We start from the raw sequence: 21702 nt of genomic DNA, 5'->3' as shown, positions 1-21702 counted from the left end.
ACTCCCAGCCCTTCTCCTATTGAGACAGGTGAAGCGGGGCGGGGTATCTGTGGACAGCAGGACTCTGCAGGGGAGGAAGCGGGGTTTGGCCATGGAACAGAGGGCTCCGAGTTGCAGGTGGGCACGAGTGTTAGATCAGGTTGACCAGAAGTATCTCCAGTGGTGTTGGAACCTGAAGAGTGTTAGATGAGGGGGTGCAGAGGTCTGAGAATTAGGAGACCACCAGATAGGTTGCCTTACACAGCACCAGGGGAACAGAGTGTGACCCCTACTGTGTTGGGGAGCTATGCCACTGCCTTTTACACCTGGATTGGGCTTTGTGTTTTGCAGGAAGAGTTGGCAAATTATCTCAACGTCATGAGCACATGACTGAATTCGGTGGAGGGAGAATGTAATATGCTGTAAGGTTTCACTGCTAATGTAATGATTTCTCTGTAGCAGCAATGTTTGGGCTATGGCTAGAGATAACGGGGTTTGGAATGCTGGGGCTATCCAATGAGAGAAATGTTGTCCTTTCTTCTAAGTCTGGAAGAGAGATTTTCATGGTCTTTTGCTGGGGAGAGATGAACAGAGAAGACGCGAATGAAGTCAGTTGGTAGACCGCGGGACAAAGTGGACTTGGAGTGAGGGTCCGAAGGTCAGCGACGATTGGAGGAGGTCGATGGTAGATGACCGGCTTATCAGTGAGCTCCAACATTGCGCAATAGACTGTTTCATGAGAATGGGCCCTTTTCCTTTTTTTCGTTTTCTTTACTAACCATAGAGTCAAAGTAAGAATTATAAAGCTCAATCGTTTAATCACATATTGTGTACTGTTTGCTATTTCGGGGTACTGATTTGTAATGAGACACATCACGCAGCATCCACCCGAACGAGATTTTGTAAGTTTGGCCGGGCCGGGGGTGATCACCCCCTATATCAAGCGGCCAGCTGAAGCAAGAGTTACATTACATTACATTACAGAGTGAAAAACTGAACATGATGCATGAACCAAAAAACAACAAAAGAGCAAACATAATTCTCAATCCTTCTTCAAAAGTGTACATAAATGATTGGTTTGCTTTTTCTTCCAACTTGTCTCTTGCCCACTGATAATTTCACTTTCTGCATCCGTATGAGCTACTTAATAGAACAAGATATCACAGGCTAATCAGTGACAGTGGATAATTTCAAGTTTGGAAGAGGTAATTTTGGTTAATTTCTTAAATACCTAACAACAATAGCTATTGTGGTAGAATTCATTACTGTGCTCTTATACTGATCAGGAAAACAGCACAGAATCTTAGTTGATTTGTGTTCCAATCCTAGTCCAAGCGTGGTACACAAATTTAACCAGTTTAATTAATTCATGCTAATAGTGTACAATAAAAACATTACTTACTTGGTACGAGAAGACACTGCCACAGGAGCAACTCTGCTTCCAGCTTGATTCAGTTGATTCTTCTTTTCCAAATTTAGAACATCAATGAAATTATCATCAAACCCAAGCTCTAATGAAGAAGATTGAAAAGTAATCAGTTTTTTAAGGATTTCCTCAAACCACATTGTCCCTCTTCCTAAATAGAGGGCAGAATTAAGCTCAGTGCCACAGCCATGAGATTTATCCTGAGCACACAGATCATGTCTGTAACCAGGAAACTTGGAAATGTGAAAAAGTGGGAACTCTGCAGACTAAAAAAAAACCTAATGAGATCCTGATATCATTTTCTTTCATGTCTTGCAAATGAGCAGACTGAAAGGCTAACTGGCTCCAGGGCAAGAAAGCCTTGAGAAAACTGCAGTTGCGATCATCACCAGTCAGAGATTAGGATATAGTAGATTGGAGGCTGGTGTAAAACTCTTTAACTCTTCTGTTCCCTTTAATTTTTATTTACCATATTTTCATTAGTCTTCTACATGGTCACTTGTCTGAATAATGTCCAGCTTTGGCTAGTTGGGATAGCTGACATTTACCATTTAAATGGCAGCGTATAACAGTCAAGGAAGTCCAACAGTTGCCTCCCATTGGCTGGAGTCATGTGTTTAAATAACGTCTGCTGCTGGTGTTTTCATTGAGTTCAGCATTTGAGTTGCTGATTGCTGAGACTGCAAGCAATCAGCTCACAGATCTTGTATCCTGTTAAGAACTGGCTATCCCACGAATTTTAATGTGGAAAAGGTGTTAGGGCATCTCAGAGTTACAAGTAGTATGGCAGCAAGTTTGTTTTTTAAACTTTTTTTCATTAGATGCTTTTAATCTTTTAAAAGAAGAAGAATAGCCTTAACTCGGCAATGGAGTTATCGGGGCACTGCCATGACGGTGTTTCCATAGCAAGCTATTCTTGTTTTTATGAGGCCAAGTTGCTAGCTCGACGCTCAACTCAACTTGGATTCGAACTCCGGAACCTTTGCTCCGGAGTCCGGCGCTGATATTATTGCACCACCAAGCAGGACTTTTAATCTTTTAAGTGCCTAACTAATTTCATTTAAAATATATTGTTTTATTTCTCTTTTAACAGTTTTCAAATATCTCTGGAAGCCAGGGACTTTTAGTTGCTCAAAGCAAAGCTGTCAAGGGTACTTTATAGCTGGAACATCCCTATTTTACTAGAGTTGTAAGAGACTGCAGATGCTAGAATCTGGAGCAACAGGCATCTGCTGGAGGAACTGCATACAAAGGAGGCCTAAAACAACCACAGGTGCAGGTAAAATTCCATTTCTGGTTGGCTTTAGGAACTAAAGAATCAATAAATCTTAAACCAAATTAAATCATCCAGCTATGACTTACTCCTCCACAGAGTAAATAGGTTACTAAACCACCACTTCATTCTCTAGGCATAAGCTTTGGAGTAATTTCAGCTTTACCTGATTTACTTGCTCCAGTTTCTTTGCCACGTTGTAACAAACCATATTGGGGCCAACCTGCTGATTCTATTCCAAATGAATCCATCGCCACTTTTTCAACACCAATGCTTTTAAATGTAGCTTTTTTTTGAAAAGGGAAAGAAAAATTACAAATAGTCAAGTAATTCCCAATACAAAAATGAGCATGGCAATAAATGTATCCTGTTAAAGATGTGGGAAATCTCTCAATCTGAGAGTCAAATTTAACCTAATTTTCTTCAATCTCAAGTCCATACTTAGGTGGTAGCAAATATGCTTCATTTAGTTAATTAATTGTACATGCAAACTTTATCTTGCTTGGAGATTTTAAAGTTAAATCAATTTTGAAAAGTAATCTACTACAAGTGTCAATAGTTTCAGAAAACACAAATTAACATCTAAATATTCATTTTCAGTGATAGCTGTTGAGCCATTTATGCGTTCAGTACATCACTAAAAGTTACCATATTGAACTTTTTACAAATATCACATGAACATATGACAAAAATAATCTACTAGTTTTGTGAAATGGACTTCAATCCATAGCCGTTTGTGAATAGCCAACTGCCATTAGCAACAATGCTTACATAAAAACTCAACATATAACTAATTTGTAAGTCAAGATAAGTGACACTGTTTTTCACTGAAAAATGAAATACAGATCAACCAATTCAAATCCGGCAAACAATCCAGTTCCACCGCTGGTTAGAACATAAATTTAAAATTAGGCTGGCAAAAATTAACACATCACCGCACCAAAACATCACCACCGCTTTGGTGGTGCCATTAGCAGAATTAGCTGTTGGTAGGGTCTTTAGAAGAAGCAAGTCATTCCTCTGTGTTATTCTGCATTTACTTTTATAACCTGTGCTTATCTAGCTCCAGTCATATCTTCATCGAATAAATGAAGTGCTTCTCGAGGTGTTAACCGCAAACTCCATACGCTATCTACGCAAGGTAAGACGGAAGTTCTGGAAAAAAAAACTCGACAGTGGTGTGTCTTTGAAAAGCAATGCAACTTGTATAACATTGGCTCTTCCACAGTTCATAATATAAAGAAACAAAAAGAAAAATTGATGATAATAAACCAACTGTTCATTGTTACATTGACACTGAAATTGTGCAGATGGTTGTAAGTCCAGACACAAAAGACAGTGGGGGAGAAAGTAGTGATGAAAACGAAGAGGAGGTAGCCAAAACAATGTCTATTGATAGGTTAATTTAGCTGACAGGTGAATTGATAAAAGGTCTTGAGCAATGCAGTTTTATTACTGAATAAGATAAAATGAACATGTACATGTTGCAAGATAAGCTAATCAAAGACCAAAATATATGAAATAGATTAGATTACATCAGATTCAACTTTATTGTCATTGTGCCGAGTATAGATACAAAGCCAATGAAATGCAGTTAGCATCTAACCAGAGATGCAAAGAATAGTGTTATTTACAAAATAACTGCGAATAAAAATTAAGTGCTATAGCACACAAATATAAAGTACTGAGACAGTACAATATGGGTGCAATACTGCTTAGCGCTGTGATGTGAGGTTCAGCAGGGTCACAGCTTCAGGGAAGAAGCTCTTCCTGTGCCTGCTGGTGCAGGAGTGGAGGCTCCTGTAGTGCCTATCGGATGGGAGGAGAGTAAAAGGTCCACGGTTAGGGTGAGATGCATCCTTGATAATGCTTTTCACTCTGCCCAGACAGCGTTTATGGTAGATGTTCTCAATGGCGGGCAACTGGGTGCCGATAATCCGCTGGGCAGTTCTCACCACACGCTGGAGTGCTTTGCAGTCCGATACGGGACAATTGCCATACCACACTGAGATGCAGTTGGTGAGTATGCTCTCAATGGTACAGCGGTAAAAGTCCGTCAGTATCCTGGGACAGAGGTGAGCTTTCTTGATGCCCTGCAGGAAATAGAGGTGCTGCTGCACCTTTTTGATCAAGAAGGTGGAGTTCAGGGACCAGGTGAGGTCCTTGGAAATGTGGACACCAAGGAATTTGAAGCTTGATATGCGCTCCACTACAGCTCTGTTGATGTAGATGGGGACTTGAGTGTGGCTCCTAGCATGCCTGAAGTCCACAATGATCTCCTCGGTCTTCTGGGTGTTAAGGGCCAGGTTGTTGTCGGCACACCACGTGGCCAGGTGCTGGACCTCGTCCTGGTAGGCCACCTCGTCATCCCCTCTGATCAGGCCAACCACCGTGGTGTCGTCTGCAAACTTGATTATGGAGTTAGAACCATGTACAGGAACGCAGTCATAGGTGAAAAGGGAGTACCGAAGAGGGCTCAGCACATAGCCTTGAGGCACACTGGTGTTCAGGGTGAGAGTGGAGGAGGAGAGGTTGTCTAACTTAATTAAATAGGTTAGCTTACAGGAATTATTCAGAAAAGTAGCTTAAAAAAAAGTGGAAGACATGAGTCAACGCTTGAAAATTCAGTGCCGTCAACTTCAGCTCACCCACGTATTGCCACCACCATCACCAATTCTTGAAGATCTGTGCCAACTTCATCACACCACCAGGTCATGAAGATTCAATCATCTTTCAAGATGAGACTCAAGGCAATCCTGATGACCCCACTTTCAGACATGTAACTCTGCCCAGTTGTACAATCCAACTCTTTACTTTGGAAGTGATAATAACCAACCCTCTGATGTCAGTAAATACAGATACCCTGTAAGGTACTGTCCGTACTGTACTTCAATAAATTTTTCTTGCTCTTCATTTGTCATTTTTTTCCCCTTTACTATCCAATTTGTACTATTTACAGGGTACTTGAAAGGTAGGGTGAGGTGATCACAAAGTGAGCTAGAGGGGTTTATTTACTTAAACCTTACCAAACCACCTGTGATTTGGCAAAATCACTAATCCGGCACTGCACAGGTCCCAATCGTTCCAGATTTGTGATGGTCAACCTGTACGTCTACTAAAGTATATGGCTTTAAGTATAATCAATTTGTTTTAATTGCTTATAGTGAAACACAATGTGAAATCATTAATTTTAAACTTAATGGTTTCTTCAAACATTACTTAGGGAATCCCTCCAGGTGAGCTGGACCAGGCTGATTGCAGCACAGAGGCCTGAAACAATCATAAAGAACTTGTGGTGTGCAAAAGGAATTTCCAGTGTGATACCAATGATTGAAAGATTACAATAGGCAAAGTTATTGTGAAATTTAAATAACTCATTCAACTGAACCTCACCAATTAACTTAACCAGCACCCATTTTGAAAATCACTGCTTTCAGAGAAGTTATAAAACAGCAGGGTGCTGAAAGCTTCCATGCAGCTTGGTCGGAGTGTTTGAACTGCGGCCAGTCAGTAAACCGGAATTTGAGGGAACTTCCCAAAGGTCCTCAATTAAAAATTTAAAAAGCTGCGCTTCACGGCAGTTTTTGGAGTCTGAACTGTGGCCAATCAGTGAAGGGGATTCATTAGCAAGGAAGAATAAAAATAAAGCAGGGGCAAGTGGAGTGGCCATTGTTGTATGATAGGTTGCCTCCTAGGTGTCATGGTCATAGATGTCTCAGATCAGGTTCACAGCATTCTAACGGGGAGGGTGAGCTGTCAGAACTCTTGGTAAATGTTGGCACCAGGGACATGGTAGGAAAGATGAAGAGATTCTGAAAGGAGATTTTAGGGAGTTAGGTAGAAAGCTGAAAAGCAGGACTGCCAGGATGGTAATCTCTGGATTGTTGCCCGTGGCAGGTGCCATTGAGGGCAAGAATAAGAGCATTTGGCAGATAAATGAGTGGCTGAGGAACTGGTGCAGGGGGCAGGGGTTCAGGTTTCTGGATCATTGTGATCTCCTCTGCGGAAGGTACAACCTGTGCACTCGGGACGGGTTACACCTAAACCCAATAACCTTGTGGGCAGGTTTGCTACAGCTGTTCAGAGGGTTTTAAACTAATTTGGTAGGGGAATGGATATGGAGTGATAGGGCTAAGGATGGGGTAGTTGATTTACAAATAGAGGTAGTATATAGCGAGATTGCTCACAAGGGCAGACTGATGATAGGGAAAAATTGCAATGTCAGCAGGATGAGTTGCAACGTATAAAGCGGACAAGATGAAAATGGGTGATGAATACAGGACTGAAGGTGTTATATTTGAATGCACACAGTACAGGGAATGTAATGCCCTGGTTAAGATTGTGTTTTTACTGCTATGTTAACAGGCATTTCATTTTAGCACTTTTCTGCAAATGCAATGTATTCTGTTAGTTAAGTTTCAAAGACTAGTCAAAGGCTAGTTTGCTCAGCCTAGGAATGTTGTGTCAGCCAATCAAGGCGGGATGCCATGAAACATTCCAGAGAGCTGGGCGGGATCAGATTTCTGAAGGACAATGGTCTGGTTTGAGGTCTTTTGGGTTGTGGAGAAGAGCCCAAGAGAAGGTGCTTGGAGGATCCCACCCGAAGGGGGGACCTTATTGTAAAAGGGCTTGGTGCAGACGAATGGTTCAAAGGAGGAAGTGCCAATACTGAGTTAGCCAGTTCGTTCAAAATAGTCTTTGACGGAAGTTTGAACTGTGGCTGGTGTCCTTCACGCAGAACGTGGGTTCAGTGTGTGAGCAATCAAAGCAAAGCGTCCTGACTACTTCCAGAATGAGCTCCAATGTTTACACATCTAGACTGGCTTAACTGTAATGGGCTCCTATTCTTTTTTTTAATCATTAACTGTTTGTTAAAGTTGAAATGTCTGTAAATATACTTCCACTTTATTTTATCTTATGAGCCACAGTGAGATGATTACTGGATGAAGGTAGATGAACTTGTCGCACAGTTAGAGATTGGCAGGTTTAACATTGTAGGCATCACGGAGTCAGCGATGCCTACTCGTGAACCATGGTAAATAAGCGAGGCCAAAGCCAATATAAAAACCAAAGCCGGGGGGGGGCAGGGGGAGAGAATTTGAAGCAAATATTAGTGGGATGTTAGAGGATTAGGAAGTTATTAAAAACCGACAGAAGGCAACTAAAAAAGTCATTAAGGAAAAGTTGGAATCTGAAAGTAAGCTAGTTAATAATATTAAAGAGAACACCAAAAGATTCTTCAAACATATAAAGAGTTTTTAAAAGAGAGGCGAAAATGGCTAGTGAACTGCTGGAGTGGTAGCAATGGGGGACAAGGAAATAGTGGATGAACTGAATAAGTATTTTGTGTCAATCTTCACTGCAGAAGACACCAGCAGTATGCTGTAAGTTTTGAGAGTGTCAAGAGGAAGAAATGAAAGAAGTTGCCATTACTAGGGAGAAGGTGTTTGGGAAACTGAAAGGTTTGTAGGTAGATAATTCACCAGAAACCAGATGGTGTACACCCCAGGGTTCTGAAAGAGGTGGCCAAAGAGACTATGGATCTTTCAAGAATCAATAGATTTTGGTGAGGTTCTGGAGGACTGGAAAATTGCAAATGTCCCTCCACTTTTCAAGAAGGGAGAGAGGCAGAAGAAAGGAAATAATAGGCCAGTTAGTCTGACGTCAGTAGTTGGGAACTTGTTGGAGTCCATTGTTAAGGGGTTTTGGAGGCACATGATAAAATAGGCCAAGGTCAGCATGGTTTCCTCAAGGGAAAAGCTTGTCTGACAAATCTATTGAAATACTTCAAAGAAATAACAAGCAGGATAGACGAAGGAGTATCTATAGATGCTGTGCACTTAGATTTGCAGAAGGCCTTTGATAAAGTGCTGCACAAGAGGCTGCTTAACAAGAGCACATGGTATTACAGGAAAGGTACTAGCATGGACAGAGCAATGGAAGAGGCAAAGAGTGGGAATAAAGGGAGCGTTTTCTGATTTACTACCAGTGACTAGTAACTCAGGGTCTGTGTTAGGACTGCTTCATTTTACGTTAAATGTCAATGATTTAGATGACGGAATCAGCGGCTTTTTGGTCAAGTTTGTGGATGATACGAAGACAAGTGGAAGGGCAGGTAGTGCCGAAGAAGCAGGGAGATTACAGAAGGACTTGGATTAAGAGAACCAGTACAGAACAGGCAGATGGAATAGTGTCAGGAAGTATATGTCAGGCACTTTGGTAGAAGAAATAAATGCACAGACTATTTTCAAAATGGCAAGAAAATTCAAAAGTCCGAGATGCAAAGGGATTAGGGAATACTCGTGCGGGATTCCCTAAAGGTTAATTTGCAGGTTGATTCCATCGTGAGGACAGCAAATGCAATGGTAACACTTATTTCAAGAGGATTAGAATATAAAACAAGGATGTAACATTCAGGCTTTAAAAGGCTCTGGTAAGGCCTCAACTGAAGTATTGTGAGCAGTTTTGGACCTCTTTTCTGAAAAAGGATGTGCTGACATTGAAGACGGTTCAGAGGAGGATCACGAGAATGACTCTGGCAATGTAAGGCTTACCATACAAGAACCGATTGATTACTCTGGGCCTATACTCACTGGAATTTAGAAGAACGAGGGGGATCTCATTGAAACCTGTCAAATGTTGAAAGGCCTTGATACAGTGGATGTGGAGAGGATGTTTCCTATAGTGGGGGAGTCTAGGACCAGAGGGCACAGCCTAAAAATAGAGGGACATCCATTTAGAATGGAGATGAGGAAGAATTTCTTTAGCTAGAAAGTGGACAATCTCTGGAATTCGTTGACACGGGCAGCTGCAGAGGTCAAATCATTGAGTATATTTAAGGTGGAGGTTGATAAGTTCTTGATTCGTCAGGGCATGAAAGGTTACGGGGAGGAAGCAGATTTGGACTGAGGGGGAAATGGATCAGACATGATGAAATATTGGAACAGAGTCAATGAGTCAAATGGCCTAATTCTACTCCTATACCTTCCACTCTTGTATTTACAAATCAAAGACTATCACTTACCATTTAGGACTATTATAATGCCTGCTCACCAACAGGATCTTCCTTTTAAATAGACTATTTTAAGCATTTTTTATAATCTGTACACTTTGTTGGAGCAAAATAATTCAAGTCTTATTCTGTCAAAAATTGTTTTTTTCTCCCTAATGTTAAATTCAAGCTCTTGGCTACCTTGTTGAACCTTTTTCACTTCAGTGAGGAAGTTGAGGCAGGACTCGTCATCTGGCAGTTCAAAGCAGCAGTGAGCCTGGTCTCCTTGTATACGGACCCGACATATCCCTATGACAAGAATAATACATAAATAACTGGAAATATTGGCACAGAATAATAAACCTTTAATGAACATTGAAACTTGGGAAGCTAGCAAATTCATCATTTGTAAAATTAGGTCAGATAACCAAATCCCATTTTGACATTAATTGCAGTAAAGCAGCAAACCATAAAAGCATTTGGGACGTAGGCTGAATTATTTTCCCAGATCTCCGGAGGTGAGAGTACCTGCTTTTTTTTTTTACCTCATTGCTTCCCACCACCAAGGGACCTAAATCTTCCTTTGCATTTCACCTGCATTTCCTCCAATCTCGCATATTGCATTTCGTGCTTACTATGTGGTCTGCTTTATGCTGGAGAAACCAAATGCAGAACATTTGCATTCAGTCCACAGGGTAACCTTAAGATTCCAACTACCAGTCACTTGAATTCCTTACCATTCTTACTCTGACTATGGCTTCCTGCATTGTTGCAAGGAGGCTTAACATTAGTTTGAAGAAGATGAGGTGCTGTTTTCTGGGACTTAATATTGAATGCATCAATTTCAGTTAACTCACTTTCTGTGTATAACAAAAATAGCCAGCTCTGCCATTGATTATCACTAACACTAATTGTTTTTCCTAAAGTACGCACTAAATCTTCAAGTTTAGGCCACAACAATCTAAGTGAGGTATACTAACCGAGAAAGCAAGCAGTCTCTAGTGATGAATTATATAGCTCAGAAGTCCCTATGCACCTGCAATCAACTGATCTATCCTAAGGAAGCAGGTAAAATATTAAGAGTAGAAAGAAGTATTTAAGTGAACGAGCTAAGTTAGTAGCACACAGAATACAGAGAATGAATTTTTCTTCTCACTTGTGGTAGTCCAATCTCCCTCAGTTGGAAATCCTCTTTTTCTAGATACATAAAGCAACAATTCAACTTTCAAGACCAAAAGAAAATCTCACTCAAAACTTTAGCTTCTCCCCCACTCAGGGAAGATTCATTGTGTCTTGAATGCTTCAGTAACATAGCTCAATTTGTATTGTTTAGCAAAGCAAAGTTGCCAAGTTTGACTTAGGCTAGCATTCAGATCATCTCTTCCCACCACTAAATAAGGGAAACGAGGGACTGCAATTCACTAATTTTCAACTTCACAGCTGCCATGCATTATCACTTCTCAGTCCAAGATCAGGCAAAATAATTTTAAATGGGAAGCTGAGAATTCAGAGAAACTGTCTAATCTAGAAGAGATCTGAGCTTTGATACATCAATGATGAAAACATATTGTATAATCACATACACATGAGCAAGGAGAGAGATGGCATTGGTAGGTTGGCCGAGCAATTGGATGAGACGTATATAAAAACATGAAATCCTCCGGAAACTAACTAAGCAAATAGCTGTCTTGAAATTCTGTTCAAAAGTATAGTTGTTAGATAATACAAGGGTTAATACTTCAAACAAATGTAATACTTCCAGTTCTACAATGAAATTTAGAAATTAGGTACTCACGTGTAAAAGGATCATCAATCAAAAGTGCCTCTTCAGCCTCTGAAAGTGAAACATTCTTGGGTTATGGTGAAGAATTTGACAATCTGTTGCATTAGGGTTGAGAGCTAAAATTTCTCATTGTAGTGATAGACAGTGCTGTTTAAACTTCTAAAAGTACTTAAGGTTGGATTTTATTGATACAAGGCACCACAGGTCTTTTCCATCAATAATATGAGAAGTTGCATAGAAGTCCAAAGCTGGAAGGTTGAAGAATGATGAGGAAGAAAGATTAGGAGGAATAGCAAGATTAGGCTTTTAGTGGGCAGGAAGAAATGTGACAGCTAGGATTTTTAAACTCAATGTATTGTAGGACCAAGAATCAACAAGCGTCAATAAGCGAATGTGTCTTGGGACAATTGAACGAAGGATGGCAGAAGAAGTTTCCAATAAATTAAGTAATTGTAAACTTAGGATTCTCTGTAGGGAACACACACAAGGATAATTGAAAAACTGAGTTCAAAAGTAACAAAAATATGGGTAAGAGCTTCATGCTAATAAAAGGCAAAGCAGCAAAAAAGCTTACATATGGAAGCCATTGGCCCTGAAGATAGTTGTTCTTTTGCTATTTAACCATATTGCCATACCATTCCATTTGAAGTAGTGGATATGGTAAAACAATACAGGTGAATGGCAAAAGAACACATTTTAGACTGGGTACAAAACAGCTATATTTTGGCCTTCCTGATTATTAATTGGAGAGACTTTAACTCATTTATTACACAGATATCCTAGTGCAGGAGTTCACAACCTTTTTTATGCCATGGACCACTACTATCAACTGATGGGTCTGTGGAGTCCAGTTTGAGAACCTGTCCTAAAGGAAATCCATTAACAGATATGATTATCAGGTTATCGACGATTCATGGATTAAGACTTGGCTTGGTGATAACTATGTTAAGAAAAGCACTAGCTGTATTGAAACTGAATTATACAGATACAGCTCAACAACAAACATCAAGGAGAGCAAAAAAGTTCACTGGGAGAGCTGAGACGTGCATGGTTAAGAAGTTAGATTTAGGGTGGTGGTGGTCAGAGTGAACTGACATGTCAAAATATGTTTTCTGAAAACAACCAAGACTGAGTTGTTTCAGCAGGAATACGTCCAAATATTAGATTAGACCAATGATTTATCAGATGTGCTCAAAAACATCTGGCTGGGAGCAACAGCGTTATGATGGTTTGTGGAGCTGAAAGTTAAGGAGCTGGCAATCTGACAACAACACTGAAAAAACTGAGAATCTCCTCCAAGCTTCCCGTGCTCTCAACAATTGATGGACCATGACCTGCATTTCTTGATGACATTGGAAAGCATTCCACCCATTGAGACAATACTGGCTGTAAGAGTAATTTCTATCATTTTACCTAGAACCCATTTTCTCCCACATGTCCATGAACTGTATCTTGATAGTCTTATTTTCCACTGGTACTTGGGAGTAATTCACAGTGGATAATTAGACAACCAACTAGTACATCTTTTGGATGCAAAAGGAAACTGGAGCACTTAGGGAAAATCCACGCAGTAAAATAGGCAGTAGTGGAAGATAGGATTGAGCCTAGGTTGCTGAAACTGAAGCAGAGACACTATCTGTTGCATCAATGTGCTTCACAGGTGCTTCAGTTTCCTGATCCTATTGACATCAGGATTTCCAAAAGTTACGGAGAGTACCCACCATGAGTGATAAAGGCATAATCTCCCATTATGTTCAATGAATTCTGTTTCAAACCATGGATATAGTGTTCGGGAAATGAATCTGCATTGCACAACATCTTCATGCAATATCAAATACTTTTACTCAAAACCTAATCACATTTATGCCTAAGGGTCGCCAGGAACATGCATTAACAGTAAACAGTGGGTAACATGGATCTTGCCGTCACTTGTGTAAAACTCTCTTGTGCATTTAATGGTCATAATTGGCACTGATCAGTCACACTGAAGATGAACTTAAGCAGAAGGCAAGGTGTGATTTGTCTTTAACAGGGAACAAACCTGCCTTTATTGATGCAGAGTTCAATCATCTTGCACTTGGGTCTACTTTTAAGTAATTTCTTGAGTCTTCATTCCCACTCCAACCCCTCTGTACTGATGGCTTTAATGGCCCCACTCCCATGGCTGCCACTATCTCTAAGCACTACCTCATCAACTGACTGCACATTGGGCTTCCCCTCCTGTGGGGTTACATCCTCTGATACAACGGTATCCTCTGAATTCTGGCCAACTCCTCTTTATCCTGTGGTCCTCTCCTTCACCTTTCCACTTTAATTCATGACTATCTAACTTCTTTAATTCCCAGTGACGTGGACACACATTTTCAACTGCATTATCATTTCTCAGCTGATCTTTCCTCTCACAGCTTTTACTCACAGCATAGAATAGAATAGTGATTTAGAGCAAGAATTCCTGATAGCTGTAGACAATAAAGTAATAAGAATAAAAGGATCACTGCTGAAGATTCGTCCCACTGCTTCAAGTCGATTTTCTGCCAAAATAGTTAAAATAATTTATTGAAGTACAAGAAATTCCCTAGAAAATGAGTAGGGGGTTAAATTTTGTATTTCCTTTCCTTTTTTCTCATGAATTAAGGCTCTGGTTTACACTCAGCAGCTGCCCAACAACTTGGCTGAAGCCATGAGAGAACAGTAAGCTCACATCCTACTTCTCCACATTATGGCCCAGCACACTTAATCACGCAAAAAAGCATCATTTCCAAATTATTTACAATTTTATCTTACAAATGAGAGACAAGCTCATCAAAATTATTATAGATGCAGTAATATTTTCCATCAGATAAATACCAAACTATAAAAGAAACATTTGGTATAAAGATTTCTCACGGTTGCTCTTTCTCATACCTTGTATAATGCGAAACTGGTTATTAATCGGGATCACAGTCTGACGAGCAGTAGTTCCATCATTTGCTTCCAGAATTGTAGAGATGGATAAACTGAAATAACAAGATTCACCACCAAATAAACCATTAACTAACTGCAACCAGTTCATAATCATTCATATTAACAGCACAGTAAAAGAGAAAATTGATGCTTTGCAAGCCAAGACAAGCTTTAATCCTGCAATACCATAACGTTTATTTATAGGCCTGTCATTTACATCCAAGTTTCATATTTTCTATACTTGAAAGCATGATGAAAAAGTTATAAAATGCAGAATGCGTTTAATTACTGAAAATTTACATGTAGAGATCTATTATAACCATGACAAAATGGTAAAAAAGAGAAAAAGAGAGCTTGAATTAATTCTTCAGCTCCGAAAAGTTTTGCTGGTTTTTGGCAAAGATGATACTGCAACTTTTTAAGATCACTTACAGACACTAACTACAACAGTTCTGTTCAGACTGATTACATTTGTGGGAATATTCACTTCAAAAAATGGATCAAACTGATGCTATATAATACATAGATGCTATTAATGGTTTGGATCAAGATAGTTTTACTCATAGATAATAAGAAACCTGATCAGCTACTGTGGGACTTCACAGATTACATCCAATGCATGAATAACAGTAGACCAGTCATTTGAGCCCAATTATGTTGTCTCCATGTAAGACCATGAAAATGAAGTTATAATTTTATTAGCACAAAGTTACAGCTGAACTTCAGCTAATGTTCAGGATATTGATGACCGCTGATGCAAATCCTGAGGGCTTTTACAAACTGGTTCATAGGTTTAATAGATTTCTTACTTCATTTGGATTTCAGGTTTCTGATCTAGCAAAAATATATCTACAGCTGAAATAATTATGAAAATAGCATTAAAGGCTAATTAGATAATAAATCCATATTGAGTCTTCCTGTTTGGAATACGATAAAAAAAATCAAAACAGAAGCAATGGTTAAACAAGTGATACAAATAAAAAACATTTCATGTAATCATAAATTTAATAGGAAACATGACTATTAAGCAAAAGCTTGGGGCAATAAACCAGCTGTGCACATCTGGACCTCAATTTGGTGTATTCTGTTAGAGAATCAGAAATTGCATTAGTTTAACTTCTGCTCCATTTAAGCACATATTCATATATTCCAATGCATTTTTTCCTCTTTGTTTTGAACCACATTGTCAAAAGATGACCTATACCCTTTGTAAGTTATAAATAGTGTCTAATATTGTTTCCCATCTCCAAAAAGATTCAAACCCAGCCATTCTTCACTGCAGACTACTGTTCGGATTTTTAAAAATATATCTGAATATCCAAGTGCACTCCAAATTACTTATGCATAGTCGTCATCAACTTCTCAAGTTAAATAATACATTTAAATAATACCATAAAATGGTAGTTACCAAGAAGCAATTCATGTTTAGTTCTGCAAGGCATCATCCACTAATTATCTACACTGGCAAAGGTAGGTTGCTTGAGGCCATATATTTCATGTGGGAATTACTTTTATTCTGCTCTTCACTTAGAAAATCACCATTGCATCTTCTAACATTTTTTCCCAAGAGGAACATACAGAATATCAATTCAATGTCTTCCACGGAAAGCAATACTTCCAATATTACAGCAAACATGGAGGTGCAGTGGCAGTTCAGATTACCTATTCAAACCTCTAATAAGGGGCTTAAACTATGATCACTCACTCAGATGCCGGATTGCCGTATTCAACTCCAGTTGAAACAAATTAGGATTATTAATTGATATATTGCAAAACATGACAATACGGGAGGCAGCAAACTAAAACTACTTATTACACTGGATTGTGGTTGAAGCTCAGGATACAATACTGACAGAAAGGTAGAGCCAAATTTATTGTAACTGCAAGTTTAATTGACTTGGATTTTTAAACAAAGTGTTTCTCCCATATCAATTACATTGAACATAAAATTATTGATTTTCAACTGGGCAGTGAGGCTTTGCAACTGTAGTCTCTGATTTACTTTGTTATTCATATCTGAATAATGGTGGTGGTCAAAGCTTTACCAATATAAATTTTGAGTTATTCCTGTGTAACCAACAGGACACAGACAATGCATGTCAAAACGGCAATGTTGAAATAGTCATGGGGGATTTCAATATGCAGGCAGATTGGGAAAATCAGGTTGGTGTTGGATCGCAAGAGAAGGAATTTGAAGAATGCCTACAAGATGGCTTTCCAGAGCAGCTCGTAGTTGAGCCCACGAAGGGATCAGCTATTCTGGTTTGAGTGTTGTGAACTGGAATTGATTATAGCTTAAAATAAATGAACCCTTAGGGACAAGTATTCATAATATGATAGAATTCACCCAGCAATTTGAGAGGGAGCAGCTAAAGTTAGTTGTATCAGTATTTCAGTGGAATGAATGGAATTACAAAGGCATGAGAGACGAGCAGGCCAAAGTTGATTGGAACGGCACACTGGTGGGGATGGTGGCAAAGCAGCAATGGCTGAAGTTTCTGAGAGCAATTTGGAAGGCACAGGATAGATACATCCCAAAGCAGTAGCAGTATTGTAAAGGCAGGATGACAGTCATGGCTGACAAGTGAAGTCAAAGCCAACATAAAACCCAAAGGAAGGGCATGTAATTGAGCAAAAATTGGCAAGTTAGAGAATTGGGAAGGCTTTAAAAACGAACAGAAGGCAGCTAAAAAAAGTCATAAAGAAGGCTAAAGGGGGAAAAGATGGAATGCAAAGGTAAGCTAGCCAATAATATTAAAGAGGACACCAAATCTTTCTTCAGAGTAAAAGAAAGGTGAGAGTAAATACTGGACCACTGGAAAATTACGCTGGAGAGGTAGTAATGGGGGACAAGGAAATGGCAGACAAACTGAATAAGTATTTTGCATCAGTCTTCACTGTGGAAGACACCAGCAACATGCCGGGAGCTCAAGAGTGTCAGGGGGCAGAAGTGAGTGAAGTTGCCACTACTAGGGAGAAAGCACTTGGGAAACTGAAAGGTCGAAAGGTAGATAAATCACCTGGCCTGGATGGCCTACATCCCAGGGTTCTGAAAGAGGTGGCTAAGAGATTGTGGAGGTATTAGACATGATCTTTCAAGAATCAATTGATTCTGGCATGGTTCCAGAGGACTGTAAAATTACAAATGTCACTCCACTCTTTAAGAAGGGGGAAGAGGCAAAAGAAAGGAAATTATAGGCCAATTAGTTTAACCTCAGTGGTTGGGAAGATGTTGGAAGTCCATTGTTAAGGATGTGGTTTCGGGCTACCTGGAGGCACCTGATAAAATACGCTGAAGTCAGCATGGTTTCCTCAAGTGAAAATTTTGCCTGACAAATTTGTTGGTATTCTTTGAAGAAGTACCAAGCAGGAGAGCCAAAGGAAAATCGTCGGATATTGTGTACTTGGATTTTCAGAAGGCCTTTGATAAGGTGCCACACACGAGGTTGCTTAATGGTTTTAGTGGAAAGATAATAGCATGGATAGAGCATTAGCTTATCAGCAGGAGGGAGAGTGGGAATAAAAGGAGCCTTTTCTGGTTAGGTGTTGGTGGCTAGTGGTGTTCCACAGGGATCTGTGTTGGAACCATTTCTTTTTATACGTGTCAATGATTTGGATGACTGAATTGATGGCTTTGTGGCCTAGTTTGTGAACAATAAGAAGATAGGTAGAGGGGCAGGTAGTGTTGAGGAAGCAGAGAGGCTGAAGAAGGACTCAAGACAGATTAAGGGAATGGTCAAAAAAGTGGCGGATGGAATACAGTGTCCGGAAGTGTTTGGTCATATACTTTGGTAGAAGAAATAAAAGTGCAGGATTCCCTAAAGGTTAATTTTTAGGTTGAGTCTGTGATGAGAAAGGCAAATGTAATGTTAGCATTCATTTCAAAATGACTAGAATAGATAAGCAAGGGTGCAATAGTGATGCTTTATAAGGCACTTGTGAGGCCTCACTTGGAGTATTATGACAGTTTTGGGCCCCTTATCTAAGAAAGGATGTGCAGACATTGGAGAATGTTCAAAGGAGGTTCACAAAAATGATTCTAGGATTGAAAGGCTTATCACATGAAGAGTGTTTGATGGCTCTGGGCCTGTATTCACTGGAATTCAGACGAATGAGGGGGAATCTCACTGAAATCAATTGAATGTTGAAAGGCCTCAATACAGTGATGTGGAGAAGACAGAGCCTTAGAATAGAGACACATCCATTTAGAATGGAGATGAAGAGGAATTTCTTTAGCCAGAGATTGGTGAATCTGTGGAATTCATTGCCACAGGTAGCTGTGGAGGCCAAGTCACTGGGTAAATTTAAGGCAGAGTTTGATCGAGTCTTGATTAGTCTGAGCATGATGAGATACAGGGAGAAGGCAGGAGACTGGGGCTAAGGGGGAAATGGATTAGCCATGATGAAATGGCACAGCAGACTCAAAAGGTCAAATGGCCTAATTCTGTTCCTTTGTCTTATGGTAATCAGTGTCAATAGACAATAGGTGCAGGAATAGGCCATTCAGCCCTTCGAACCAGCACCACCATTCACTGTGATCATGGCTGATCATCCACAATCAGTACCCTGTTCCTGCCTTCTCTCCATATCCCTTGACTCCGCTATCTTTAAGAGCTCCATCTCTTTCTTGAAAGAATCCAGAGAATTGGCCTCCACTGCCTTCTGAGGCAGAGCATTCCACAGAACCACAACCCTCTGTGTGAAAAAGTTTTTCCTCAACTCCGTTCTAAATGGTCTACCTCCTTATTCTTAAACTGTGGCCTCTGGTTCTGGACTCCCCCAACATCGGGAACATGTTTCCTGCCTCTAGCGTGACCAATCCCTTAATAATCTTATCTTATTATAAGACTAAACATCAAAGTGGACCACCCACCAACCTATGGTTCTTGGAGAATCAACACCACAAAATGCTGGAGGAACTCAGCAAATTAGGCAGCATTGATGGAAGGGAACCAGTCAATGTTTTGGGCTGAGACCCTTCATCAGCAGTTAAGATGAAGGATAGTCCCAAAACGACATGGCAAAGGGAATCAAAAACTTCTTCACAAAATTACAACCATTTACATCTGCCAAGGTATTATGATCACCTAACTGAATATAACTAATAGAATTTAATTAGAAATATGTAGCTGATTTACGTAAAAAAAGAAACAGTTAAATAATTTGAATTGTGATGGCTGGATGAACATATACAGTACCTTGAAAATGTATTTAGCCCCCACAACTATTTTCACATTTTACTGTCTGTGTTCTAAATTTAAAATATATTGAAGTACGATTTTTTTTTGAGTTAATCTGCAAAACATTGTGTATCACGTCAAATCAAAAGAAAAATTCAAAAACGTGTGAACAATTTATGAAAAGTTAAAAACCAAAATTGTGGGGCTGAAAAAGTATTCACCCCATTTGTAATTACTACGCTAGCCTTCCTTCAGTGCAAAATACTGTATACCTTACCAACTCACCCTATTAGTTGATGTAAGAAATTGGAGGATCACCTGTTTTCAATGAATAAATATCCCCCCTCTCTAAGTCCTAACAGTATGGCAGATTTTCAATAGACCAAACCAAAATGACGAAAAACAGCGTTCAAGACATGTCAGGGAAATGATAGTAGAGAAGCACAAATCTGGGGAAGGGTGCAAGACCATCTCAAGGGCACTGAGGATACCTTTGTGCAGTCCATTGTGAAAAAGTGTAAAGAATATGAAACTACAGCCACTCTACCTACATCAAGCTGCCCCCCTAAACAGTTGCCAGAGAAGAAAAGCACTTGTAAGAGAGGCTACTTTGATGCCAAGTCAATCTGAATGAGCTGCAAAGTCATTCAGTGGCTGCAACTGGAGATGAAGTTCACGGCTCCACAATCTTGAAGGACTTGCACAAAATGATTATTTATGGAAGAACGGCAAGGAGGAGGACCAGGTTAAAAAGAAAAGCATACACTTGCCCATAAAATCTTTGCAAAGCATTACTTTTAAGATAATGTAAAGATGTGGAAGAAGGTCTTGTGGTTGGATGAGACTAAAGTTGAACTTTTTGGCCTCAACATTAAGTGGTACATTTGGCATAAATCTAATACTACACATCATCCAGGTAACACCATCCCTACTGTAAAGTATGGTGGTGGTGGCATCATGCCATGGGGATGCTTTTCAGCAGTAGGGACTGGAAATCTGATTAGGATGATAGGAAGATGAATGTTGCTACATACAGAGAGATCCAGGATAAAAACCTGCTGACCTCTGCCAGAAAGCTTAAATTGGGTAAGAAGTTCATCTTTCAGCAGGACAACGACCCAAAGCATGGAGTGGCTTCAAATGAAGAAAACTGATGTCCTTGAGTGGTCTAGTCAGCGTCCTGACCTTAACCTGATTGAACATTTCTGGCAAGACCTCAAGATTGCTGTCCACTATTGCTCCCCAACTGACCTTGGCTCAGCTTGAGGAATTTTGCAAGGAGTGGGCAAATCTTGCTCTATCACATTGTGCAAAGCTAATTGAGACTTAAACAAAAAGAATACTGGCTATAATAGCTGTGATAACGAGTTCAACTAAGCACTGAGCAAAGGGGATGAATACCTCAGAAATGCTAACATTTCAGCTTTTGTAGTTTTAGTTTTTCATCCTTCAAAATGTTCCCAGATTTTTGGGCTCCACGATGAAAAAAATAGAGAATGTGATTTACAAATAAAGATTCTTAGTCAAAATGATCAAAATCCTTGGTTGTAATACTGATCTATGTGAGCAAAGGGTTGGTGGTTGAATTTTTACAAGGCACTGTATCCTCAGTTTATCCTGTCAAACAGAATGATACTACTTAAGGATGAAAAACCTTGGAGAGGATGCAGAAGAATTTCACCAGGATTCTGCCTGGATCAGTGAGCAGTGAGGATGACAAAGTTGGTGTATTAGAGGCCAAAGGGTGATCTGATGGAAGTATATTAGATAGCTCATTAATCCCAAAGTAAATTAGTGTCACAGGAGCATTACAAATGTGCAGATATAAATATTAGAAGAGAAGAAAGAAAGAATAAAAAATAAGTTACCCAAACAGTCTAACAGGAGGTGGTCATCACTTCCCTGGCTATAGGTTGACTCATTATAGAGCCTAATGGCTGAGGGCAAGAATGACCTCATACAGCACTCTTTGGAGTAGTGCATTTGTCTTAGTCTATTACTATCATGTTTGCTGTTGTGTGCTGGGGCAGCAGGCTGAGGGTAGCAGACACCAACAGAATCAACAAACTCATTCGTAAGGCCAGTGATGTTGTGGGGATGGAACTGGACTCTCTCACGGTGGTGTCT

At 39.8% G+C, this 21702-nt stretch overlaps 1 protein-coding gene across 4 annotated transcripts in view; it reads right to left on the bottom strand.

The window, feature by feature from the left end:
- The window catches only part of ocrl (OCRL inositol polyphosphate-5-phosphatase), a 106771-nt gene that overhangs the window by 60346 nt on the left and 24723 nt on the right, over positions 1–21702 (bottom strand). For all 4 annotated transcript variants that reach the window (XR_011887553.1, XM_072270667.1, XM_072270668.1 and 1 more), the window contains 5 exons: positions 14357–14448; positions 11465–11503; positions 9871–9978; positions 2845–2964; positions 1382–1490 (listed from right to left, as the gene is read on the bottom strand). Coding sequence is in view for 3 of the 4 variants with exons in the window: in XM_072270667.1 (XP_072126768.1) it covers positions 1382–1490; positions 2845–2964; positions 9871–9978; positions 11465–11503; positions 14357–14448 (468 nt within the window). In the remaining variant the exon portion in view is untranslated. The remainder of the gene's footprint in view (positions 1–1381; positions 1491–2844; positions 2965–9870; positions 9979–11464; positions 11504–14356; positions 14449–21702) is intronic.

The sequence above is a fragment of the Mobula birostris genome, chromosome 10 (assembly GCF_030028105.1).
Source record: "Mobula birostris isolate sMobBir1 chromosome 10, sMobBir1.hap1, whole genome shotgun sequence".
NCBI lineage: Eukaryota > Metazoa > Chordata > Chondrichthyes > Myliobatiformes > Myliobatidae > Mobula > Mobula birostris.
This window is presented reverse-complemented; position numbering and strand designations above follow the sequence as displayed.